The sequence below is a fragment of the Zeus faber genome, assembly GCF_960531495.2.
Source record: "Zeus faber genome assembly, chromosome: 20".
Classification (NCBI taxonomy): Eukaryota; Metazoa; Chordata; class Actinopteri; order Zeiformes; family Zeidae; genus Zeus; species Zeus faber.
The window spans coordinates 5070127-5098049 of record NC_137207.1 but is presented as its reverse complement, the minus strand read 5'-3'; the positions used below and the strand labels follow the sequence as shown (position 1 = coordinate 5098049).

Below are 27923 nucleotides of genomic sequence, written 5' to 3'. Positions count from 1 at the left end.
AAGAATTACAAATTAAAATGAGATAATAAATAACAAAATGTGTTATTTATTACATAATTAATATGTACATGTACAGAAGTTGCATGGAGTAGCAGTTGCTTCGTGCACATTCTGCATATTCATGTATTTCGCCTTTTTAGCTTGCGTTTAGATTGTTAATCATTTTGTATGTTTCTTTGTGCGTGATTGTGTGGGATCCTGGTCGGTACATTGAAAATGCACTTAAAAAAAAAACCTTTTTCTGACGCTGAAGAGAGAGAAGGAAAACTACAAGTCCCACAAGACTCGGAAAGGACGGGGCGTGGTCAGGGGCGGGGCCAGGGGCGGGGCGGGGCCTATTCGTTCCGGCGAGACGCAGAGAGGAAGCGGCGGACGCGAAGACCCCCCTCCCGCGGTTCTCCTCGGGCCCCCGTGTCCGCAGCGATTCCTCCCCCAAATGGCAGCGACGGAAGACGCACGGAAAGCGGCGCCGCAGGCGTTATTGGAGGCCGTCGCGCTCTCGACGCACCGCGGCCACAACAACAACAACAACAACAACAACAACAACAACAACAACAAAGACAGTGAGGGGAGCGAGAGCACCACCACGGCCACCACGGCGCCCACCGAGTCCGGCGGGATCGCGGCGCAGAGCATCGGCAACGGCTCCGTGATCCACCCCGGCGGCGGGAGCAACGGCAAGTGGGTTCGGCTCAACGTCGGTGGCACCGTGTTCCTGACGACGCGGCAAACCCTGCTGAAGGAACAAACCTCCTTTCTGTACAGGCTCTGCCAGCAGCAGGACCTGCACTCGGACACGGTAGGGGTTGGACAACGCGGGGTTGGGGGGTACCACGGTTAAAAAAATAAAATGATAAAATATACTAATAAATACAAGGAAATAACGAATCTCGCTGAGAGTAAGGCAATATCGGAGAGTCGTTATCTGCACTGAAAATGTTTTTAATGGTGTGTGTGTGTGAGTGCTGTGCTACACACAAACACAGATACACACACACACACACACACACACTTGTACTAGCGTCACAGTGAGGTCCGAGTAAATACACCTTCTTAGTGTGGATCCATGTTTCATGTTTCTATTTCTTCTAAACCAAATAGTAAGTAGTTCTGTATATTCAGAGAGCGGTCGTCACAGTATAGTAAAACACACACACTTCATCTGTGTATGTATGTATGTATGTATGTATGTATGTATGTATGTATTTATATATGTATGTATGTGTGTATATATATATATATATATATGTATGTATATATATATTTAGGGAGGGAAATCGAGATCCTAAATGTGCTAAATGGATAATTATTATTACGTGTTACTACTAGACCACTTGTTTTTTGGTCTGTGCTTGTGCATGAAAGTGGAATTGGCTGAGCCTGTAAATTGTATTGACATGTTCAACTGGGCAAAAAGAAATTCTCCCTCCATGTGACCTTCAGCGGTCACCCAACCCAACAGTGGCTTTCTATCACTCTCCACCCTGTTTAGACACACACAAACATACTCACAGACACTCCCTCCCTCCTCTCCTCTTTTTGCTGTTCCCACTATGCCCCGTACACGCCTAGCGAGGCTCGGTTATACCTCTTTTCCACTGCAAGAAAAACTGGCTAACACTCGCTATTATCTGGCTTTTCTCTTTAGTGGGAAAGATTGCACCCGGCATTTAGTCCCGGGACAAAAGACGTTGCAGTAACCCAGTAGTCATGGGCATCTATCTGCTCCAGCTCTAATCGGAAATGATGAAAACATGACACCAGGCAGAGCAGAAGGCATAGGCAGAAATTGTATTTTGGGTGGGCCACTACAAACTTGGGGGGGAGGCATCTTTTCCCGGGATGCGAGGGAGTGAGGGAGAATGTGTCCTCATCATGCACGGTGGTTGTATCGTTACATAAGGAAACAGAGTAAAATAAAATAACCTACTTCTAAAATAAAAACACTGTTTTGGCACACCGATCAAGGGCGGCCTATCGCTGGCGCGCTGTGGGCACAGTCCGTACCGTCGGCACGCAGGCGCACCATTGCTGCGTGGGCACAGTCAGGGCGCAGAGCCTTGGTTATTTAAAATGATATAGTTATGTTAACAATGATATATTGAGGGGCAGAACTCTGTTCAAGATTCAAGATTCAAGATTTCAAGATTTTTATTTGTCACATACATATACATACTTCCATACATATATGCAGTGAAATGTAATTAAACCCTCTCTTCTCAGGAAGAGAGGGTCCGGACTTGCCCCCCCTCGTAATTTCCGCTCCTGTCAGGCTGTGAAGGTGGTTATCGGCGGGTGAACCCACATCATGACCGGGGGGGAGCAGCAAATTACATTCCGGAGAGACGGAGGCTTCCTACAACTTGTATCAACAGATCCGCCCGCCCCGTGCGCCCTCCAAACAGGAGGGGCATCTGCTCTCCAGCCGCCGAAGGACCAGGCCTGGTGCGAGTATCGGGCGCTGCCAGTGTGCGGATACAGGCATTTTCCCAAAGGGCTGTGTCGTTGTTCCACTGTGAACTGGAACAACAACACGGCCCTTTTCCGGCGTATTTGTGATGTCGAACGTGACACACCAGAAACAAATATGAACGACATACTAACTCACTGGCAATGGCAACAGTGTCAGTCGCCTATTTTTAGCGTACGTATATGTGCTAATTTTGGTGTAAAAACAGTATTAATAGTTGCTGCAAGCGAGCCGTGCGGCTCATGGCGCGTGCACTATCAGAGCACGCAGTACAGTGGACAGACCAGCTTCTTTTCTGTGCTTTCGTCGGTTTAACCACCATAAACAGTAACTCCTACTCGGCATAAACAACAGACATGTGACCAAGTCCCTCTTATCCAAGTCACAAGTCATTTGGTCCAAGTCTCAAGAAAGTCCCAAGTCATTTTCCCTTGGGCAAGTCAAGTCAAGTCACAGGTTATGTCAGTCAAGTCCTTAGTTAAGGCAAGTCAAGTCCCAAGTAGAATCATGTTTTTCCCCCAAGATACTGCAGTCTTACCTGCAGTATCCGGTCTTTATAAAGAGCAAACACAAAGAATAAGTACCTGTCTAATAATGGATTATTGGCCAATCTATCTAGCCTATTCAAAAAGTATGACAATTCATTGAATTTGTATTATAATTATTGGTATTCAGTGAGATAAATGTCATCAAACAAATAACTTAAACATAACTATAAAAGGTTATATATTTCTTAATTTCTTCTCAATCAGAAAATATTCCCTCCCTATCACTTCTAAACATTGAAATACCGACAGCCAGACTAAACATCCAACTTTGTTACATTGCGCTGTCTGTCTGCCTGTTTGCAGAATATCTCCAAAAGTTATGAACACATTTGCACAAATTTGTCTGATTGAAAGAAAATGATTGAATACAATTTTTTAATCCGAAAGTGATTAATTTTGGCACCGTCATGGTTGCTTACCGATCGTGTGTGTGTGTGTGTGTGTGTGTGTGTGTGTGTGTGTGTGTGTGTGTGTGTGTGTGTGTGTGTGTGTGTGTGTGTGTGTGTGTGTGTGTGTGTGTGTGTGTGTGTGTGTGTGTGTGTGTCCAGCGGGAGGGTTAAAAGTGCTTCTCGTTGGAAAACGTCAGGTAGCGAGGAGCTTGACTGACAGGGTAGTCATCCAATCATGACAATGCCCAGTGTGTGCTCGCGTACCAAGTAACGTTACAGTGACACTTGTATTGTGAACATTGACAACGTGGAACATTTTAATATTTAATATGAGGGCTGTGCGATATGACGACATATCATATGGAAAAAAAAAGGCAAAATTTTTTCACTTTGAAAAACTTGTATTTTATAAAAGTTTCTATGTCAACATTTAACTTATTACCAACCAAATAAATACGAATTAACAAACAAAGAACTGGAAGGAAAATGTAAAAGATAATATTAAATTAAAACGTCATTTAATTTTTTTACGAGTTACAGTGAACACGTCATCCCTTGTTGCTTGGAGAGCTTTGTCCGTTTCTAAATGCCAGTGTAAACAAACATGGATGGAATGATAATGCCTAGACTTCTGCGCTTATTTTGGTGAGTAACTTAAAAGTGGTGTAAAACAGACAAGGACAGGATAAATAACCAATGGTATTTTTGTTTATCATGCTTATTTAAAAATTGGGACACATCGGTTGTAAAACTGCTGATCCCAACGTGGTCAAAAAAGTCAAATACCAATATCAGTCGGGCTTTTATACGTTTCCATCACTATGTCGCAAATCAGCGGCAGAACTGCTTTACGGCAATATGTGACATCATTTGGCGTCACCATGCTCTATCTGCACGTGGGAGCGAATGTGAACAAACGTGGAGGATCGTGGCGCTTCGTGGACCAATCACGGCGCACAGAGCTTAACAAAGAAGACAAAATAACACCGTCCCTTGTTTAAAACTTCCAACTTTCTAAACACAAACTTGTGTTTTAATAAGGAAATCTTGCACCATAGCACCATTCATGGATTACTACAACATGTGGCCGCCTGCTACCAAGCCGCAACAACATAACGTGTGGGGGACGACCGAGCCCAACCGAAGTACTTTTTTGTTTGCGGATCCCTTTTTAGTTCAAGATTTCAGTGAATGCAAGTGAACACTAACAATTCGTTTGAGTCATCATGTCTCACAAGTCTTTAACGTCCAAGTCGTGCCTCAAGTCATTTATTTTCCGTCAAGTCAAGTTGCAAGTCGTCAAAACAGTGACTCGAGTCGACTCGAGTCCACATCTCTGATATACAGTCTTGTTTGCTGTTTAGCGTTCTTCTTTGTTTCCAAATTCCTGCTTCACACAGTACTTCTCTCTGCTACCACCCGTGGTTTCTGAGAATACTGCAACGGACAATAAGCCGACTATAAATGCTCTGCAGGAGTGTGCGCGCCGCTCGCACGAAAGCATGACCAGCCCTTTATCCTCTTTTAACCCCCCCCCCAGTTCTCTCCTATGATGGCTCTCGTCTTTCCTGTCATCCTTCAGTATCTCTCGCACCTTTGCCTTTTTTTGTCAACCTCCTCCAAAGGCAAGACCAAATTTATCAAATTTTTACCTGAACAGATTCAACATTAATATAGGGATATTGATAAACTTAGTAGTCTATAATCACTTTTATGCATTTCTACATTGTATAGATATGTGGTTATGTCCATCCAGAGCCTTTGTTTACTAATTGCATTAATAACTAATCGATTGACAGCGGCATTTTGCTCACCAGCGTGAAAACAGTTTCCTTAATGAATAATTAGGAAGCTTTTCCTTGGCCAGCTTAGGGACTTTCCTGCTTAGTCAGTCCAATAGTCACAATTAATCTGCTGTCAAAATTAAACTTCATTTTGGAAAGTAATGCAAATTCTTTTAAAAGCCTTTTTAGTTAAGTCAGACTGTTGTGCGTTTCCGAGGATTTCAACACACAAAGAGGCTTGTAGATAAATTATCTAGACAGAGAGAGGGGGAGAAGTACAGCTCATGTTGTTTGTCCCACTCGGGCGGCTGGCTGATTTTTATCACCCCAGGAGTCTCCTTGTAATCCAGTGGCGTCCGCATGGCTACCCTAAAAGGGTTCAAGGCTAGTTTTAAACACACACACATACACACACACACACACACACACACACACACAGACATACACAGTCTTGAGTGTGTACGACTGCTCTAATGAGATTACTGACCTTCTGTCTGGCACCTCATCTTACTTAAGCCCCCTTCCCACTTGCACTGAAAGCCATAAATCTACTGGCAATGTTCCCTATTGGCATCATGTGGGAAAAGGAGCAAGTCTTGATGTTCCGTAAAAGTCGTTGACCCGTAGATTTCCCCACTTTCGACCTAGTATCATTTCTGGGAAAATGCCAGTACATCTGTGAATGGAAGTGTGTGGGAATGGAAGCAGTAACATTGCCGTAAAGTTGGTGTTGAGTCGAATCCAAATTAAGCACAAATAGTGGGTTTTTAAGAATATTTATTTCGCACAGATATTTTAAAAGTTATTTGATTTTGGGAAGAAAAAAAACCATTGGATAAAATGGCGAATCTGAACCGTGGAGCTGGGTTGCAAAGATGAGAAACTGAAGCACGTCCAGTCTCTACGGAGACAGGTCTTTATATTCTCTAATTGTATTATTTTTCATCTTGAAAATGAACTTCAGACCCCAAACGTGTCTTTCAGAGTTAGGGTTGTGGTGCAGGGACATCGGGCACAAGTGCTTCGCCTGCCCCCCGGCTGCACCGGGGCACGGAGCCAGAGGGAACGAGCGGACAGGGAGAACAGAACCGGTGGAGAACGTTCCTTGAAAATGATCACACTGATTTAATAACATTGGGTTAGGGTTATTATGCCCGGGGACTGGGGCTCCGTCCCAGCTCCATCAGCGGAGGGAAGAGTGCGTCCGGGAGGGGCGGGGAGGCGGGAAGCAAAACGCTGTTCTCTGAGAACCAGGAAACAAAAAAAACTGATTCAGATTGTATGTCCGTTGCCGACAGATTGTCCAAATGCTTAATTAGTTCACATCTACACTGGACATGACGCACTAACCCTAACCCATTACCTACTGTATCTGTAACAGTCTTCTAATGTGGGAACAGAGGCCATACAGGACCTCTCTGTAAAGGAGGCCAATGTGTGAATGACTACCTACTGCCTTTTCCAGGCATTTTTTTATCCAGCAATGTTATGGATTCCATGTGGGAAGGGGCTTTACGAGCTACGCCCTTACCACCACCCAGCCCCGCCACACACTCACTCACTCTTTTCCCTGAGTGACTCCCAGCTCCTGAATCAATAAAAAGATCTTAAATGGTTTTAAAGAAGGTCAACTCGTTTGTGAGTCTTAAATCACTACGAGTAGGCTTTAATAATAAGCGCAGATCTACATATTTCAGATGTTTTTTGTAGTGTGCTACAGGATTATTTCATTGTAAAATGTGTGCCTTGGGAGAAAAAGGTTGGGAAACACTGCTTTTGTGGCACAAACATGAGAAGAAACTAATCTCACTCCCAGGAATGTGTGATATTGTTGATTTGGTTGGTTGATTCATTTTTTGCACTGTAGCTTTTATGATTTGTATTTGTGTATTCTATTCAAATTTTTACTTTATGCATTCTATTTCCTTTTATAATGTGTTTGCGCTTTGGCTTCATACTTTTGATGTTTTATGTAAAGCACTTTGAATTGCCTCGTTGAAATGTGCTTTATAAATAAACTTGCCCTGCCCGTTATTAAACGGCAGGCAGGATTATACAGGTCGGGCCTGGTGCGATTTTCTTTTCTTTTTCTTTAAAGCCTGATTAGTCTTGTGTTTTCCTTATGCATCACCTAGCTCTCATGCTATCTTTAGACTGTATTTTCGTTTTGATTATCCCGCATTCGTTAAAACGGATACCAGCGCTTGCCTGAACTCGCTGTATCACCTTGTCTCAGCACAGCAAGCACACTTTCCGTTCATATTTTCAGTAAACACTTCATTTATCTTATGAAAAAGCTAATCCAATCAAGCGCTGCAGCAGAAATACCCTAGTGGTGAGCATGGCACCATGTGGGGCATTAGGAGGCCGAGCTGCCTCCCACATAAAAGATGTCTCTGACGTTCAGTGCTCGCTGGCTCTGCGACGTCATGGATGAGGAATCAGGCTAATGTCTAATTATAAACACCACCGACAGGCAGATCTGATTCACAACTCCTTCCTCTTCTTTAGACTGGAATAAGAGAAGATAACACTACATCCAGATGTGTGCGTGCGTGCGTGTGTGTGTACTGAAGTACATTGGTGGCTGCTCATGTGCATACTGCTTTGTTTGTATTTATATATATATATATATATATATATATATATATGAAGCAAAGTCAATCAGTATGGCCTAAATGCCTTTACACGCCAGTGTCATTTTAAGTTATGGCCTTTTTGGTGTGACCTCTTGTTATAGACGCCTAAAGGTTTCAGTGTACATGTTTACTAAAGCACATGGGGATGTCAAGAGTGTCCAAGACTTCAGACATGAACAAATCAGTCATCTTGACAGTCAAACTCAAACCAAAAAATTAAATTCCTGACGTTCTTCATCGTGTGCTTCAAGCAGTTTTCGACTTACTTTTTTTATGTCTTGATCCCACTATGAGATGGTTTCCCTTTCAGCTGGTGGAGGTTGTCTCACCCACGCGGCTCCTACGGGTGTGCTCTTGCCATGGCTCCCAGTTAAAAGTCCTCTTACAGTGATCCACAAAAACAGTTTCTACAGCTCTAAACATTTTTCACCGACATGTTTTTTTTTTGTTTTTTTTTGTTTTTGTTTTTTTCCCCCTTGATTACAAGATATTCTTGTGACCTTTTGCCTCTGGAAAAATGCAAAGTTCTGTAACCTGATTTGTCTTACCATTGGCACCATTTTCATAGAAGGTGCTCGAGAGATCAAGTTCAAGAGATTATTTGTCACATTCATATACATACGGTCATACATATACGCAGTGAAATGTCATGACACCTGGTGATTACGCACAATAAGCTCTATAAGCTCTAAAAATACTAAGATGTGTGTAATCGACAGTACTGGTGAAGAGATACATACCAATGTTGTCTTGTAACCCCATGTAAGATGGGCCTCATCTGTGCAATAAAACGTTAAAAAAAATCATTCATTCATTAACATCTGAATATGATGTAGCAAAACTTGCTGAATCAATGACCATATAGCATAACTAAATGACCACGGATATACTAACTTGCAAGATATCTAACAGTATGTAATAATAATAATGAGGATAAGGAAAATGAGAAAGAAAAGTAAATGACTAAACTTATGACGTGTGATCAGCAACTAAACTATATTACCAAAACGCAGTTATATTGTCTAGTTGCTGATCACACGTCATAAGTTTATTAGAACAGCACTTGCTGGAAAGCTAGACACTTGACGGCTAATGACCTACCACAGGCTGTATACGCTGAACTGCAAGCTAATGTTAGCTAACCTATATGGGAAATTATAATATTAAGCTAATAGGCTAGCAGTCGGAACCTTAAATGCGTTTACAACATCAATGGGTTGAATACAAATATGAATACGTTATCAGTGTTGTTGTAATATTTGATGACATAAAAGTACTATTGGACTAACTTTACTTGCAATACATGTGTAGTCGTTTGGGGCCTTTGCTTTGGTGTTGTCCTCCCCCAAGCTTGAAGCATGGCCACCAAAGTCGGAACAAACTTTTAAATGAGGCCTTGTAGCTCTAATACGAGTGAAGATTCAGCAACTGCATTGCTTATTTGTTGCCTCAAATTTGTTCAGAAACAGATTTTGGTAGACTGATAAAGAGAAGTCAGTGAAAGTTAACGAACCTCATACAGCGGAACCCGACTGCTCATGCTCAAACCCCAATGACTCACAGAACTGGGGACTCAGGAGGGAGATCTGCAGCTGGACCCTTCTTGAACCTTCCCCTATTGACAGTACTTTTATAGCTTGGGGGCGGGGTGCTGCTCGTGTGGCGACCGGCTGGTTCTGGCACAGTGTTTGTCGATTTTATGGCGTTTTATTGTTATTAAGACAGTGTTTCGTGTTCTTTAATGGTTGCTGACCCCATTAATATCAATTCTGATACTGTGGTATGGTGCCCGGAAAAAAGGCACAGGCCAAGAAAGCCCCTGGCCCAGATAATATCTGCGGCCATACACTGAAACACTGCGCTGGTCAGCTAGGAGGAGTGTTCCCGCAGTTATTCCAGAGCTCTCTAGCTACTGGCACAGTCCCGCAGGCATGGAAACACTCCTCAATGATCCCCATCCCCAAAAAGAGCAGCCCCAAGGTCCTGAATGACCTCAGACCTCCAGCCCTCACTTTCCTCGTCATGAAGGCCTTCGAGAGCATTGTGAGAAGCCACATCACCAATGCTACAGCCCATGGGCCCTCTTCGGTTTGTGTATCGCGCCAAGAAAGGGGGTGTCAAACTTTTTATTCTGAAGTCTATTCATAAACACCTTGGGGGCCAAAAAACATCAGCTCGCCTCCTGTTCTGCCTTCAACACCCTACAACCCCAAGTCCTGGCTGAAACACTCAAGAACGACTTCCACCTGGATCACCAGCCAATTTGGTGGATCGTGGACTTCCTCATCCTAAGAACACAGAAGGTGCTGGTCAACAAAAGGTTCTCCAACCCTAACCCCAACCCTAGTTTTTTGAATTGTATTGAATTGAATTGAATTGAATTGAAACTTCAGGTGTGATTACTGGACGACGGACCTCTTCTCGAACGTAGCCGATCCTCATTTTCCCCACTCTGATCAACACAAGGCCATGGTCACCTGCTTTGCTCTCTCCTTTTCTCTCTCTCTCTCTCTCTCTCTCTCTCTCTCTCGATTTACAGATTTCATTCCGTGTGGGACAGGGGCTAAAGGCACTCTCGCTCGCTCGCTCGCCTTTCTAGTTTTCAATATTCTTACCTGTAAGTGCCTCCCTCATCCTACGGTTGTATCACCTACTCTCCATCATGCTCCACCAGCCTCTCTCTCTCTCTCTTGCTCTCTCTCTCGCTCCTTCTCTCTCTCTCTCTCTCTCTCTCTGTTAGGCTCTCACCCTGTCTCGTCTCGTCTATCTGTTGCTCCAGGCCTCCAATCGATCCAGTTTCTATTCCGCTCTCCATTCCTAAGTGTCCTTCAGCCGGCGTCCTCCAACACAAATGTGTCTTCGCACGCACAAAAACTTGCGTAACTATACACTCAACTCACACACAGTGTGACGCACAATATGACGCACAATGTGATACACAGTGTGACGTTTGTGACAGGACCACGATACAATGTAATCTAACATTGCTGTTTTTGAAACCATATATAGACTATATTCACCGGATAAAGTGAGATAAAGGGAATGTGCATAATCTTGAAGTTCAAAAATAGAAGGTTTTCTATTGGGCAACTAGAGTATTTTTTCTGTATAATTTGACTAATTGGCTAATTTGGTTCAACAATGGCTAAAAAGCATCAACGATGTACCTAGGAGGCGGAAATGTCCAATAAAACTAGCCAAGAGTTTAGAAAGGCGACTTCTCTCTACTTGTAAAGCCGAATGACCACCGCCCAACTCCTCAAGTTGTAAGCATACTTGAATGACCCATAGAAGCTGCTAAAACCTGAACTGTTAAGCTGTTGGAACAGCCAAACATAGGCACACATCTGAAGCCATGTGTCGGAATTTTTATTCAGATTGCACAAAATTCCACTCTTAGGAACCTTGCTTCAGACCTTGACAAAGACAGTTCCCCGCCATTGTAACGTTTCTGAAACTTCTCGAGTCCTTTTTCTCGGTCTGCCTGATTCAGACGACCAAAAAGTCTGCACCTTGTGGCGTAAATAATCAAAGCGCAGCAAGTTTGGCCATATGACACTACCCGTTTGGCTCAGCTACAGTCGAATATTAGATTATTGTCTCTACATATCTTACTTGAATGGATTCGCATGCCTCTGGGATCTCATCAGCCCAGATAACTCCGCCGTGCACTCTTGCTTTTTGGATCCTCACTGTTTACTCATCCCTCAAATCAAACACAACGTCTGTCAGAGGCAGGAGCTCTGCCCCGCCGCACACCTTTGGAACACTCATTTCACATTTTAACTCCTTGAATATTTGCATGTAAAGACTAACATCCGTCACTGCTCCATTACAGTCCACCTGGCTTCATTATCTGGCTCACTTCAGACGCATGAAGTTAATCCATTTTGTCATTCAGTTCCTACAATATTTATTACCTTTAAATTTGGTTCATAATTGACTATGTATATCTTACACTTCTTCTCTTTGAATTGCTTGCCCCTTTTATCCCTCTTCCTTGTTGTCTATTCTTGTTGTTACCCACGCTTAATGATGTCATTCATTATTTCATCCTACTCTTAATAGAACAGAGTGTTATTGTCATGAGTAAATATGGTTATTTTGACAAATACATCTAATATTTAATGTATATATATATATTACTGGACGGTCTAATAAGTTCAGAAAATCGGGTCAATTTTCCATAATGCAGCATTCAAGTGTAGGAAGATAAAATAATTATAAAGGCAAGATGAGAAGTTCCCCACTATTTATCTTGCGGTGTTGATGCTTTACTGAGGCATTTATATAACAGACGCGATAAAACACCATTGGGGATGAAATTGATAAATTTGGTATAATAATACGATTTCCTCAAAATGTGACGGATCAGTTTTGTAGTACACATATTATATATACCAAGGGAATTAAAAATGAAAAGCAGATTTTCACCTACCACCGCTACTTCTGTCGCTCTTATCCTCACGCACCCCCCCATTGCTACTATATTAATATACATTAATATATTAGCACATTGGTCGCTGTGTTAAATCGCATCCTCGTAGATTTTGTGACATAATGTGACAAGATATTAAATCAAGAGTGGTATTCAGGGAGAAGTCACACCCCCTGAAATCCGTAAGATGCAGGTCGCTTCTACCGTGTCGTTTTCGTCCCTCTCCTCGGCCATCTTCTCATCCCCGTAATTTCACATCTCTGATTCCAAGTCCTTACCTCCGCCCCTCCGCTGCCTTATCATGACCTCTTCTCCCACTCCTTCTATTTTCACCTCTCCTCTCCATCCTCCGCTCTCTCATCTCATAGTCTCTCTCTCACTTTTTTTTTTTTTCATACAGTCTTGCTTTCTCTCTCTCTCTCTCTCTCTTTCTCTCTCTCTCTCCATCATAGCATTTTTATTCTTTTTTTTTTTCAATCAGGTGTCCCTCTTTTTTTTGAGGTGGTGAGCTGCCGCATTTCATTATTCCGTGACTTTACTGGATAATGGATATCAGAGTCAGTTTGGGAGGTTCGCGAGAGAGTCCATACCTGTTCTGTGGGGGGGGGGGGGGGGGTGGGTGGGTGGGTGGGTGGGTGGGTGTGTGTGTGTGTGTGTGTGTGTGTGTGTGTGTGTGTGTGTGTGTGTGTGTGTGTGTGTGTGTGTGTGTGTGTGTGTGTGTGTGTGTGTGTGTGTGTGTGTGTGTGTGTGTGTGTGTGTGTGTGTGTGTGCGTTCAATTAAGAGAGAGAGACTGTGATTGACTCAAGCTTGATTTGAGCGTGTGTCGGTAACAGTAAGTGCCCCACTCAAGCCAAGTCATGCAAGTGTGGGTTGCTATATAGATTAGATTCAACTAATTGTCATTGCACAGAGTACACCTACTGAGGCAAAGAAATGCATTTCTCTGCATTTTACCCATTCTACTAACTGACATACAGTGGGGCAAAAAAGTATTTAGTCAGCCACCAATTGTGCAAGTTCTCCCACTTAAAAAGATGAGAGAGGCCTGTAATTTTCATCATAGGTACACTTCGACTATGAGAGACAGAATGGGGGGAAAGAATCCAGGAAATCACATTGTAGGATTTTTAATGAATTAATTGGTAAATTCCTCAGTAAAATAAGTATTTGGTCACCTACAAACAAGCAAGATTTCTGGCTTTCACAGACCTGTAACTTTTTCAGAGGCTCCTCTGTCCTCCACTCCTTACCTGTATTAATGGCATCTGTTTGAACTCGTTATCAGTATAAAAGACCCCTGTCCACAACCTCAAACAGTCACACTCCAAACTCCACTATGGCCAAGACCAAAGAGCTGTCAAAGGACACCAGAAACAAAATTGTAGACCTGCACCAGGCTGGGAAGACTGAATCTGCAATAGGTAAGCAGCTTGTTGTGAAGAAATCAACTGTGAGAGCAATTATTAGAAAATGGAAGACATACAAGACCACTGATAATCTCCCTCCATCTGGGGCTCCACGCAAGATCTCACCCCGTGGGATCAAAATGATCACAAGAACGGTGAGCAAACATCCCAGAACCACACGGGGGGACCTAGTGAATGATCTGCAGAGAGCTGGGACCAAAGTAACAAAGGCTACCATCAGTAACACACTACGCCGCTAGGGACTCAAATCCTGCAGTGCCAGACGTGTCCCCCTGCTTAAGCCAGTACATGTCCAGGCCCGTCTGAAGTTTGCTAGAGAGCATTTGGATGATCCAGAAGAGGATTGGGAGAATTTCATATGGTCAGATGAAACCAAAATATAACTTTTTGGTAAAAACGCAACTTGTCGTGTTTGGAGGAGAAAGAAAGCTGAGTTGCATCCAAAGAACACCATACCTACTGTGAAGCATGGGGGTGGAAACATCATGCTTTGGGGCTGTTTTTCTGCAAAGGGACCAGGACGACTCCAGGACCTTGAAGCATTTCAAGGTCCTGGAGTGGCCTAGCCAGTCTCCAGCTCTCAACCCCGTAGAAAATCTTTGGAGGGAGTTGAAAGTCCGTGTTGCCCAGCGACAGCCCAAAACATCACTGCTCTAGAGGAGATCTGCATGGAGGAATGGGCCAAAATACCAGCAACAGTGTGTGAAAACCTTGTGAAGACTTACAGAAAACGTTTGACCTCTGTCATTGCAAGCAAAGGGTATATAACAAAGTATTGAGATGAACTTTTGTTATTGACCAAATACTTATTTTCCCCCATAATTGGCAAATAAATTCTTTAAAAATCCGACAATGTCATTTTCTGGATTTTTTTTCTCACTTTGTCTCTCGTAGTCGAAGTGTACCTATGATGAAAATAACAGGAGTCTCTCATCTTTTTAAGTGGGAGAACTTGCACAATTGGTGGCTGACTAAATACTTTTTCGCCCCACTGTATCTAGGAGCAATTAGGTGTTATATGTACTTTGGTTTGCTTTTTCCACAAGGCGTGTGCACCTGCTTGGATGCCATGATGGAGCATTGGGTTTTCTTGTATCTTACTATTAATAATAATAATAATAATAATAATAATAATAATAATTATAATAAATAACCTTTATTTGTACAGCACCTTTTTTAAACGTGTAACTCAAAGTGCTTTACATTTAAGTACAAGATTGATCATATAGTAGTAATAATAAAAGGAAAAGCAAGCAAAGCAAAATGCATTTACAAAGTACAATATGCCAAGAGGATACATTCCAGTATCAAGCCATGGGGGCTCGGAGCAATGGAAACACTGTTGGATTACGTGGGTTTTTTTGGGTTTTTTTTTTTGTTTTTTTTTGCAAGTTGTCAGAGCAAAGAATCCAAGAGGAGGGTTAAGCCCGCCCGTCCTCATCCAGCTCCATGTCTCTCTGACACTCTTTAACTCTCTGTCTGCGTGAAACAAAACAGCGGAGGTGGACACAGATCTGGAACTTGAGCTCAAATTTTAGTAGCGTATTGACTAGTCCACTGCAGTGCTCCACTCACAACTCCACCAATCGTTTGGAGACTTTATTTGTATGAATATTGCTCAAAGGGTTAAGTTGACCGCCAGATTTGAAGCTTTTAAAACCCATCGGGGATCGACAAAACCACTTCCTATCTTTGGACCGTTCTTGTTGACATTCTCAGAAAACATTTTTTGGCCCCCCTTCCAATTTCTCGATCCCTCGCCCTCTTTTACGGAGGTGTACCGTCAAACTGTGTGTTAATGAGGGGGTGAAGAGAACAGAGGTCGCATCTGGTGTGACCACCAACCCCCCCCTCCAAAAAACAACTCTCTGATTCTTGGTCTGGCTCATTTGGCCCAAAACAGTGGGAGCGGTAGCCCTTTTTCAAACGTCTTCTCCTCTGATCGGGATCGTTCCCCTCGAGTCCCGCCGTCACGAGTTGGGAGCTGGGCGGGCGTAGGGTGGGCGTGCTCGCGTCGTTTCCTTGTGGTTGCGTAACGGCCAAAGCAGACCTGCAGCAGAACAGAGGTGCGTCTAGAGTTCCAACAGAGGTGCCGGAGAGAAGGGATCACAATGGCACCACTGTTTGGCAAACGCAGCATGCGCCTACCGAGAGCCACATGTTCATGCTGTTAAATTTGAGTTCCCTATCTGCCGTGTAAAAAGAGAAACACGGCAATGTAACTCAGGGCGCCAGGAATAACAGTCACGTAAATTTTCTTCTAGTTATAATTTGTTATAGTTTATGTAGGTAATTAACTACATTTGGCACATTCTTTGGCACATTTGGCTTTATATTGAATGAAACCCCATTTTTATTTCCGGCAGTATCTCATATAATTTCATATCTTATTTAATAACATATCATATCAAGACAGCTCCAGTGAGTGGGCGTGGAACTTTTGATACTAAAATCAGTTATTTGTTGAAAGTGTGTGGAAATAGATAATATGTTGCAGTATATTGCAGCAGGGAGTGCTATCAACAAATATTGGAGGACTTTAAATACAACGCTGATTTGTTTAGCCAACCAAGCCATTTGGAGTTGGTGTATGGAGAGGTACTCTCTCCCTTAACCTTACAGAAGAGGTGTGTTAAGTTGTTTGGCCAAACTGGACATCTGTGTATAGCCCCCTGAATCATCAGCACAAGGCATTTAACATCAGATCCTATGTATCATTGTATCTATGTTTGCTTTTATTGCTTAAGCTGTGAAAAATCCCTATTGCCCAACAGGACGAGACAGGAGCCTACGTGATTGACAGAGACCCCACCTACTTTGGGCCCATCCTCAACTACCTGCGGCATGGAAAACTGGTCTACAACAAGGAACTGGCGGAGGAAGGTTTGTGTGTGCGTGTGTGAGTGCATGTGTGCCGTTCTGAATGGTCTGGATGATTTCCTCTTTAGATTGGGAACTCTAAAAGAAAATGCCTCAGAAAATGTATAATGCCAGCAACTGATATCTTTGTTTCATCACTGGCCCTGAAGAAATACTTTATTTGCTACCAATTTTATTTTTTTGTATATTGGAAATACCGAGTTAAAGGTTGTATACTGCACTTCAAAAACCGCATATCTTAAAATTATGGCTGTCAACCGATTCAAATAATTAATTGCACGTAAAAATATTCACCCTAAAGAAAGATTTTTCTCCTTAAAAAGATTTGCATCAAAATAATCTTTATCTTCGACAGCTGTACTTATAATAACCAATCATTCAATAATCAAATGCCTTTTAAGAGATTAAAATAAAATTATTGGATACCTTTACTCTTTACTTTACAAAACTTTTTATTTTGGGCTCTGATGTGGGAGATAAACGATTTAAATATTAAATTGACACAAAGGCGGTATAGAACTTGGATATCAAATACCACAGAATATTCTGGAATTTTCATTCAATTTATAGATATGGTTCTTCTGTTGTTTCACGTTAATGACTCCCAGATAGAGAGTTAAAAGTATTCAAACATGTACAGGTATACACATTACAACACAGTTCTGTTGTAACATACCACTTGATATTAGTACTATCATTGTTTTATTATTGTTATCATTATGTTACTCTGCACCAATTACTGTATGTTTTGTTATTATATATCTATACTCTCACTATACTGTCAACTGCTGCTGCTATCACACCTGAATCTCCCTGCGGTCATAATAAAGTGTGATTTTATGTTATGTTGTATTATATTGTTTTGTTGTGTTATCTTGGTTTGTTGAGTGTGTGAGACTGTAAAGAATGAAAGGGTTTCAAGTTTGGCCTCCACTGCTGAGCTGGCGTCATTTGGGACTTTTGTTGTTGTGGTTGCCAGGTGTGCTGGAGGAGGCAGAATTCTACAACATCACACCTCTGATCAAACTCATTAAGGAGAGGATTGTGGAGAGGGACTCCAAGGCCACACAGGTAGGGTGAGATAGGTACACACACACACACACACCCTTATAAGGGGGGTTGTGAGGCCTTGTTTACTCACCAGATCATTCACTGGGAGATTATGTGTCTAAAATCTATTCTGAATTGCGCCTTTTACTGTTTTCCTCAGCATTCTGATTCTGTTGTGATTTTTAATATTGGCAAAATCTATTTCAATCTGGACTCTTAACAGATTCTGACTCTCCAAACTATCATCTCTCTAGGTCGTCCTCAGACGAGCCTTCCATCGTTGTTTCCAGTCATCCCGGTTCTCCATACATCTGGCCAGCTCGTTGGTGCTCTGTGCTCCCGCATCATTCTTGAGTACAACCACATATGTTAAAGTGGGACGTCCTCGTGACCGGTGCCCATGTGTTGGCTCCCACAGTTTGCTGGCTGGCAGCTCCTGGTGTTTTTGGCAGTGTCCTGCTAGTCTCATTCTCCTTACAGCAATCTTCTCGCCCACCCTTGGTATTCCCTCGTACAGAATTCTGTTGGTTACATGTGTACTCTTGCTGATGTTAAGCACTACACGCAACATCCTGGTGTAGCACCCGTCCAGGGACTTCTCTAGGGTTGGCTTCAGGGACCAGCATTCACTGCCATAGAGGAGAACGGACTCTACTGTCGCATAGAAGAAGCTGAGTTTGATCTGGCGGGGGAGGTTGGAGTTCCATACACTGGACATGCCGTTCAGGGCCCTCCATGCATGTGCCTTCCTCACTTTCAGATCTTGCTCAGTTAAGTTGATCTATGAACCCAGGTACTTGAAGTCATCGACTTCTTTCTGCTCAGTTCCTCCTGCTGTAGTCAGAGGTTGATGTTCTGGTGGAACGTTATAGGTGATGACCTCAGTTTTCTTGGCGTTTAGCCTCAGGCCTTCTTTGGCGCACTCCAGCTCTACCCTTTTCAGTAGTTCTTGTGCTTGTTCCACATTATTGGAGAGCAGACTGATGTCATCCGCGTAATCAAGGTCTGTGAGGACCACTGCGGGATGTCGTCTTGACCTCCTTGGTGTTAGCATGAAGCCAAGTTCCTGCTCTCGCCCGCTGATTGCCTTCCTGAGTGCGTAATCGAGGACTATGATGAAGAGGAAGGGGGCTAGTGTGTCCCCTTGCATAACGCCAGCCAGGATGTCAAACTCCTCGCTGTTGCCATCTGGGGTCATCACCTTGGCCCTTGTTCCTGCGTACATGGTCTCTATTGCTCGGAGTAGGTTGGGAGGAATTCCATATGCCCTAAGGATTTTCACCATCATGCCTCTGTGGATCGAGTCAAAAGCCTTTTTGAAATCAATGAAGCACAGAACTGCAGTCAGGTTGTCCATCCTCACCTCCTCAATTATTCTCCTGAGTGCCAAGATCTGGGCTGTTGTTGTTCTCCCCTCCCGAAAGCCGTTCTGGTTCTCCCTCAAATGAGGATCGATGGCAGGTTTTATCATGTTCAGTATCATGCGATTGTAGATCTTTGCAGGGATACATGTCAGGCTAATGCCTCGGTAGTTGTCCGGTTTCGAGAGATCTCCAGCTTTGGGCACTGGGATGATGTTCGATAGAGACCACATATCAGGCTGGCGATTTGCAGCAGAGCAAGGTTGCAGAAATCTAGAAAGATGTCGTCGAGATCACATTTCTTCAGGACCTCTGGGGGTAGACCATCTGGACCGGCACTTTTCCCCACTTTCACGGTGGTTTTTGCCCTGGCGACCGCCCCAGCCGTGAAGGGACCATCATCAATTCCCAGGTCTTGTAGGACTGTTGGCACATCTTCCTCCACTGCTTCCGCAGTCTCTCCCAGCAGCCTCTGGAAGTGCCTGGCCCAGGTTGTCACCCTCTCCTCAGGGCTGTGTCCGTCGACCTGTCCCTCCTTGGTCCTCTTCCTCCCGGTCATTTCATTGATTACCCTCCAGGCCTCCCCATATCTCTGTCCACCTTGCGCTGCCTTCACTCTCTGCACTTTCTCCATCAGCTCCTCCCCTTTGATGGTATCGTAGGTGTTGAAGAGAAGCTGTTTGGCTTCGTTCAGCTCCCTACGTCTCTCCACTGTTGGTACCCGCTCATAGTTGAGGCGGGCTTCCTCCACATACCCTCGCGCCGCTACTACCTCAGGGTGTTTCGATCGCCGGGAGGATCTGACTCTCTCCATCATGGGCACACATAGTTTGGTCGCCTCCTCTTTCGCAGCAATGAAACGCGTGTATTCGTTGCTGGACTCCGCTCCTTTGTCCAGCTGCTGGAAACGCTTCCTCACCTCCTCCGTGTACCTGGTTTGAAGGCCAGGGTCGTTTGAGAACGCTTTCCAGTCCCGCCAGATCTTAGGACTTGGTTTAGGGACCCTGAGGCTCAGTCTCACCCGCATGGAGACCACGCGGTGGTCTGAGCCCACAGAACTGAATGTGGAGTATGGTTCTGCATTCATGATGGAGTTCCTCCTCCTCTTCCTCACTAGGATGTAATCCAACTGTCGAAGCGTACCCGTGGCTGGATCTCGGAAGGTCCATCTCTTGCCTGTTCTCTTCCGGAAGATCGTGTTTGCCGCCAGCAGCTCGTGTTCCATGAGGAAGGCAGTGAGGTAGGCGCCGTTGCGGTTGGTAGAGTCGTGGTAAGGGAAGGGTGCGTCCTCTGGTCCAAGCCTTGCGTTGAAGTCCCCAAGGATTGTCAGGAAGTTGTGTGCTGGCACGTCTCGGACCGCTGTTAATAGGTCCTCAAAGAACTCCACCACCACGTCAGATGGTGCCACGTTGGTGGGTGAGTACACCATGACTGTTGTTACTGGGTTGCCCGAAAACTCTGCGATCAGGATCCTGTCTGTGTGGTGGTAAACACGACGAAGAGCCTTTCGCGCTCGAGAACTCAGCATTAACCCGACGCCGCCTGTTGCGGCCTGGGCCTCGTTTCGCCACGCTGATGCAGAGATGAACGTGCATCTCTCCACTCTGCGGTACCCGATCGGGTCATCAGTGTGCACTCTTCTGTGTTCTTGGATCCCCAGGATCTCCACTCTCTCTACTCCACTCCACAGACCATTCCTCAGCACAGTGTGCTAGTTCAATCAACCTCGCTTCTTCTCTCGCTGTGCATGCGTTGAATGTTCCCATAACGAATGGTCTCCGACAGCGCATGAGTGCATTGGACGGGGTGCTGCGATCGGACAGGACCCTCCCTGGGACACTCCCAGGGTTTGAGGTCCGGTCGTCATGGTGCCCTCCAGAAGGAGGACCAGCACCACCGTCCGCCGCGATGTTCCTGCGGACTCCCGCCGCTGGAAGTATAGGATTTGGGATGACTTTGTACTCCATGGTTGGCTTTACTATGCTGATAGCGGACTGTGGGGCGCAACTCCTCGCAGTCCCGGTTTTAGTTCAGAGTGTCCTTCTCCTAGACGGGTTGCCGTCCGAGGCTATGAGCCCCATCTGCCCATGCTATTAAACCCATAGCTGGGACAGTGGTTGGCAGACGCCAGGGCTTGTCCACACACCGGTGGGCCTGCGCGCCTTGCCTCTGGGGCCCACTACTGCTCTGAGATCTCCTACAGTTTGGCCTGGGACCTCACGATACCCAGTTACCGTGTGTGGCCACGCGGAGGCACTGCAGAAGTCTTGGCGATGGAGAGGCCATGTACTGACCTCGGAAGACTAACGCACTCGGCTTCCTTTACCCAAGACTGGGTTGGTCAGCGGCAGGAACTAAGGGAGGGGAGTCACATGCATCTCTACAAGCAACATCTCTCTAGTATTCTGCACTAGACGCATCAATGCACCCTACGAGGTCTCGCCCGCTCACACACTAAATCTCAAACAGCTCACACACTAATCATCATGCCATAAAACTCCAGTTGGAAACTGCACTACAGGAGAGATACTGCATCAGCCATGCATGTAATGCATTATATTGATATCATAAGAACATTTGATTGTTTTTATTTATAATTTAAATAATATTTGAATATTATTAAATTGTTATGATGTTATTTTTTATTATGTTTTCATGCCGCTTTTTAAATTCTATGCACCATTTTACCTTTTTACCTTTTTGTATTTTCTTGATTGCTGTTCCCAAACCGGGGTCTGCGGTCCCCTAGATGTCCCCCTGGAAATTGCAGGGAGTCCCCAGCAGAAGTGTTATTTTAATTATTATTAATTATTAATATTTATTTATGTTGTTTTTTATTTTATGGTTTTCCGTGTTTTAATATAGCTTTTGTGCAAACAGAGGAGAAAAACAGTTTGTTTGTCTCTGCAACTGGTTTGGCGCAAAGGAATAGGAGAACGATAGCGGCTCATTGATGGTTGAAATGCCATTAAATACGTTTTGATTATTTATTGATTGTACATTTTGATTATTGATTGATTGTTTTATGTTTCTGTTTTCAATAATCAAATTATAGTATGGCTCTAACTACATGCACTGCTTGTTAAATAGAAAAATATTACTTTCTGGTCAAATTGGAGTAAATTAAAAAATTGCGATTAATTGCACCAATATGTGATGAATCGCGATTAATTACTTTTAACATTTCAACAACCATACTTTATTTATTTGTTTATTAATTGTGTGTGTGTGTGTGTGTGTGTGTGTGTGTGTGTGTGTGTGTGTGTGTGTGTGTGTGTGTGTGTGTGTGTGTGTGTGTGTGTGCGTGTGCATCAGCCAGAAGGCATTTTTGCTGATAGCGACATACTGTAACTATGATCGGAATTAGTCTATTCTCTTTTGTTTAAGTACCTGTAGTGAAAAGTGAAAATACATGGGTGTTCTGTGTTATTAACCACCCAGCCAAATTTGAATGATTAAAAAAAAAACCGATTTGATTTAACCCTGACCCTAAGTATATAAAAATTTGGTTTCAAAATTGTGAGAATATAGCCAGTACCCTCTGTTCTAAGACGCTGGGGGCGTGTCCGCTGAAGACACTGAAACCATGCCCCATTGCGTTTTGTGTAATAACATTTAAACAGTCACATTGGGAGTAACTTCCATGTTTGAATGCTCTGCTGAACCCAGTCCTGTCTCTCTAGTTGCCCACCTCAAAGCGCCGCTGTCTTGCTGCGGGACTTACCATTGGTGTGTGTGTGTGTATCTGTCTTTCTCGCTCTCTTCTTCTCCTCATCCTCTCTTCTTTTTATTTCTCTTGGGGATAGGGGAACTCGCACTTACGTAATCCTTTGGTAGTGTGCTCGCTCGCTCTCCTCATTTTGTGCTGAGCTCATACTGTACAAAGCTGCATTCACTGGCTCCGGGCGAAACCTTCTAATGCGCACTCTGAGATATAACGCTGCTTCCTTTATCTTTTTTTCCCCCAGAGGATTTTTGTCCCTTATGCCTGGAACCCTGTCATGTTAGCTTTAGTTTTTTTTGTTGTCGTTTTTAATATGTCTGAAACCATAATAAGCATCATATTGTATTTGAAAAGTGCCACGATGACACATAGTTCATCTGGTGAAATATCGTAGTATTCAAACACTGCACACTACGCTGGCAGACGTATCCCACAATGCATTGCGATGACGCTAATTCGCTACAACAACAGCCATGAATGCCAAAGGGCGAATGTCGGAAAAGCCGTCATTCTTTTCACTCATATAATCAAGTACGTTGGGTGCCGGCAGTTGAAAGATGTGAGTGGTTATTAACGACTTTTTCTGCCCAACATTCTCAGAACGGGTCACATTCAACATCCAATATCCTCTCCGTCTCTCTCTGCCCCCCCACCTCTGTTTCTCTCTCCCCTCCCACGCCGCCCCCAGCAGGTGCCCCCGAAGCACGTCTACCGGGTGCTGCAGTGTCAGGAAGAGGAGCTGACGCAGATGGTGTCCACCATGTCCGACGGCTGGAAGTTTGAGCAGGTCAGCGTGCGCGCCTGCAGAAAGCCCCGCACCGGACTGCTCTGGACTGTGGGTTGAACTCACACTTGCTGCTGACCCTTCAACCTTGACCCCTCGACCTGACCCCTGACGTGACCCCACCCTCCCATCGTTTCTATCTTTCCACACGCTCCGTCGGCCCACATAGTCGATAACCAGGGCTCGTCTAGTCTACACGTCGTCACTCAAGAAAGTGTGCATGGATAGTAATGGAAAGGAGGGGTATTGGATGGTCGCACATTTCAACGAAGGATCCATTTTAGCGCACTGGCCATTGTCGTCATATGCTTTGAAAATCTTGTTGTGAAAGGTCAGTGAAATCAGGCCATTTTGAGGGGTGGGCCATGCCAAGGGTAGCGCTGCCGCCACCGCTTTCCCCCATTGGAAATCAATGGCTTTTTTCAAAGCCATTGACGGCGATCAAACGGCGACTGCAAGGCTCTTCACACTTCTGCTAAAATATGTTGCAGTGGCCCCCCAAAAAATATGCATGTAAAGTCAAAAAATTAACTCATTAAATTAGACTGAAATTTACTACAATTATGGCTTTGAAAATTGAAGATAATAAAACGTTTTCATGTACCTGTTCAATGCTGTCTGCTAATTGGCTGATAGCAATCCGGTTCCCGCAGCAGGGAAATATTAGCGCCAGAACAGAGAGACTGGCTTCGACTGGACTGATAGATTTTCTATGGCCAGTCTATTTATAGGTCTGTGGCCGATACTACCATGCTCCATCATCTGTGGAGACACGGGGAGCCCCGCTCTTGTGATGGAATAGTCACATATGCCTCAGTGGCCACTTTCATCCAATGTACCCTGATGTGCGAGGACATTTTTAGCACAACGGTCGATCCTGTTGGCTTTTGAAGTCTGATGGTAGAACCGTGATTCATGCCCTGGTCTGGCCTCAGTTCTTCAAAGGCAATCACCGTGCCCATGTTCTTTACACAGAAAGCAGAAATAACGCGGAATAAACGTCGGCTAACGGTGTTAACAATTCATCGGAAGACACACACCTAAGGTGGAAATAGACATGTACTTAGGTCTACGCGGTGGTTCTCTTTAAACCAGAAACCATCCAGAGCACCACCTTCCCACACCAACACGATGACACCCTAAAGTGCTTTGGCTTTAAGGCTCACATGCATGCGATGTGCTGCGTCACCAAGGCCTGTTCCGCTTCGACTGCACTTTTTTGTTTTTCCGAAATTGCCAAAAGTCAAAGGTGTGGGATGGTTCCCATTGCAGACAAATTCAGCGGTAGTTGCTTCTTTGCCGACTAACCCTACCCACCCCCCCCCCCACCCCACCCCCCTTTGTGACCATTGTCCCTTGCATAAGCACATGTATCCGTCTCTACTCTTTGTATCTTAATGTGTCTTGAATTTTATCTTTCTCTCTCGGTCCATCGTCTCTCTCTTTCTCTTTCTCTCTCTTTCTCTTTCTCTCTCTCTCTCTCTCTCACACACACTCTCTCTCTCTCTTTCAATGTCCCCCCTCTCTTCGTCCATAGATGGTGAACATCGGCTCCTCGTACAGCTATGGCACGGAGGACCAGGCGGAGTTCCTGTGCGTCGTGTCCAAAGAGCTCCACACGCCCGGCTCGGGCGTGGCCACCGAGCAGAGCCACAAGGCCAAGGTGAGGGTCAACGCACGCACACACGCACACGCTCTCCTATTGTGATTATTTCCAATAATTGGGGAATTGATGTGCATGTAAACACACTCTATAGGCATTTTCTCACCGAACAGTTGTGCTCCCTGACGCAAACTAGAAACTAGGGAGGTCCCCTGAGAACTAAATACCTTCAAGAGCTTTTTTTCTGGTTGTATTCGCACCACACTGGAAATCTGAAGTGACGTCATCCAACAGGGTTTCAGAGTGAGTTCCGTGTTGTATTTTTGCCGTCATTTTCACTTATTTCACCTTATCAGTCCACTAAAATCTGTTTCTGAACAAATTTGATGCGAGAAATAATCAATCCAGTTGCGAAATCTTCACTCATATTAGATCTACAAGATGTGATTTAAAAGTTGGTTTCGACTTTCGTAAGGCACAGGCTTGCATCAGGACACCATACGGGGACTTTTTGTTTCATTGAATTAACGTCGGAAAATAAAATAAATGAAATACATCTACAATAAAAATACTATTTTTATTGTTTTTTTATTTTTATTGGTTATTTTTTATTACCGCTGAGTGTTCGTGAGCTGGTCCACACCCAGAGCGATGCAGCTCAACTGGGCGGACTCAGTCCGAGGGACCGTGGACTTACTGTACGTCTGGACCAATCTGAAGGTTCCTCTATTGCCAGTTACTCTCTGCACTGGAGTAGGAGCTAAAAAACTATGAAAAAGTGTGTGTGTGTGTGTGTGTGTGTGTGTGTGTGTGTGTGTGTGTGTGTGTGTGTGTGTGTGTGTGTGTGTGTGTGTGTGTGTGTGTGTGTGTGTGTGTGTGTGTGTGTGTGTGTGTGTGTGTGTGTGTGTGTAAAAGGAAGGGAGGTTATCTCCCACTTGATGTTGATGTGAGTGTTTTATTCCTGCATCCAAATGTCACAAGCCTCTCAAATGTCACTCACAAGCACATTCCTTCCATTATTGACACAAACACATACACTCCCCAACCATTTCTTTCCAGCCTCTCCGTACTCTGTCTCTGTCTTCATGTCCTTTTCCTCACCAACAAATCATCGGTTCTTCATTTTTTTGTCATTTTCTGTCTTGTTTTTTGTTCTTTTCTTTGTGCCACACAAAGGCGGCAGAGGTGCAGGAGGAGGAGGCGACGAAGGAGGAGGAGGAGAATGAGGAGGATGATGGAGGTGGTGGTGGTGATGATGGGGATGAGGCGGAACGAGAGGCAGGGAGAGTAACCACACCCAATGAGTGGCTTAGAGAATGAGGGAATCGTTTTCGTTGTTCCAAAGAGAGACGAGAATGGGTGAGGATCCACGCTAGCGACTTGGAACCCGTAGTGAGTGAGTGAGTGAGTGTGCGTGTGTGCGCGCCACTGCAGTAAAGATCAGGGGTGTTCCATGGCGATGCATCGAGCAACCAGTTCTCTGCACAGTGGGCCTCCGTAAATGTGGATATTTTCTTGTGTACATCAAACTTCAAATTTGTCATGCAAATATTTAAATATTTGAGAAATTAAAATGCCGACTGAGATAAGGAGGGGCGGTAAGGAGATCCTAATAGGACACGATTGGGGACATAACCACATGCTTATTTTCAGGAGAATGGATAGAAAGTTGAAGAATTGCTTATTAACCGCGTAAAAAAAAAACAAGATTTATTTGTTATCAAAATGTGTTGAAATGGACTTCAATTGTTCTCTCTCCCAGTATTCTATGGACAAATTTATCAAGGGAACTAGTAGCATTCATAATGGAGATTTAACCCTATTCAACACGCTCACCTTTGAGGCGAAAAAATTTGAATGGGGGTGGTTTTAATTTTGGCACAACCAAGCGGCCCCTTGCGTGTCTGCCTGTGTGAGCTGGTCCAGTCGTGAACCGTCATCTTTCGACATTCTGATTGAGTCGTCCGCCTCCCCACCACACCACACCCCCATGCGGGTTCAAATTACCGATGCCGTGACGCTGAATATCCCTGATCTTTTGCGGCGGTCGTACTACGGCAAGCACCTCCTCAATTTCCTTCTTTTACACTCACGTTACAGAGCCTTGGCACACCACACAGATGAATACTTGCAAAGACGTCTTTTTTGAGATTTCGAGGCTTCAAATGGCCTCGCACCTGCGGACACTGTTCTGTGGTGTGTGTATGTGTGTTTTGTTTATGTATTTTTTTTTATTTTTTATGTTTTCAACAACCATAGACATCTATAACAATCTTTTTTTCTTTGCCATCCTGTCGCCATTTCCATTACTGTCACCAACGTTCAAGCTTAGTATGTAACACAGCTATGCATGTATGCCAGCTAACTTCTGTTCTCCCTTTCTCGGGCTTTTCCAGATCCATGGTTCCAGGACGTAAAAGAAACACAAAAACAGCGGACAATTTTTATTATTATTTTTTCTCGGTTTTGATTTTTATTATACACATCTTTGTATATGGTGTGTCTGTGTCGGGTGGATTCATCAGGAAATTGCATCTGTAGCATCGTTGCCCTTTTTATCGATTATGTATTTCATTAAAAAAAAAAGATTATCACAAACAAAAAAAACAGACTGACACACTTTGAGCAATATTGGTGGAACTTTTAATTTCATCATGGGGGGGGGTGTTTTGACTTATGACTTCAGTATCGATGTACACTGTAATGGTGTTTACAAAAAAAAAAAAAAAACTTCTGCCAAGAACAGGTAGGGAAGCTTAGTAAATTTTGACCAAAGATCCAAATTAAAGCACGTTGAACAGAAGACTGATATGAATATTCCTGAA

General features: G+C 44.2%; 1 protein-coding gene across 4 annotated transcripts; it reads left to right on the top strand.

Moving 5' to 3' along the window:
• The first annotated feature begins 359 nt into the window (after positions 1-359).
• kctd17 (potassium channel tetramerization domain containing 17) lies at positions 360-27923 on the top strand. Of its 4 annotated transcripts, none has more exons than XM_080020765.1 (7): positions 360-799; positions 16471-16579; positions 17556-17647; positions 23403-23498; positions 25033-25158; positions 26275-26457; positions 27495-27923. In XM_080020765.1, exons 1-6 carry the CDS (start codon positions 437-439, stop codon positions 26416-26418), a joined length of 930 nt encoding a protein of 309 aa, XP_079876891.1. In that variant the 5' UTR covers positions 360-436; the 3' UTR covers positions 26419-26457; positions 27495-27923. The 4 variants fall into 4 exon arrangements, with proteins under 4 accessions (XP_079876891.1, XP_079876889.1, XP_079876890.1 ...); XM_080020763.1 differs by having other exon boundaries at positions 23403-23546; XM_080020764.1 differs by having other exon boundaries at positions 23400-23498.

Bases quoted from the DNA above. Each gene is read 5' to 3' on its own strand.
- kctd17 (XM_080020762.1), top strand. From the start codon at position 437: ATGGCAGCGACGGAAGACGCACGGAAAGCGGCGCCGCAGGCGTTATTG. The intron at 16,580-17,555 runs GTTTGTGTGTGC...TGTGGTTGCCAG, and splicing joins CAAGGAACTGGCGGAGGAAG to GTGTGCTGGAGGAGGCAGAA. The intron at 25,159-26,274 runs GTGAGGGTCAAC...TGCCACACAAAG, and splicing joins AGCAGAGCCACAAGGCCAAG to GCGGCAGAGGTGCAGGAGGA.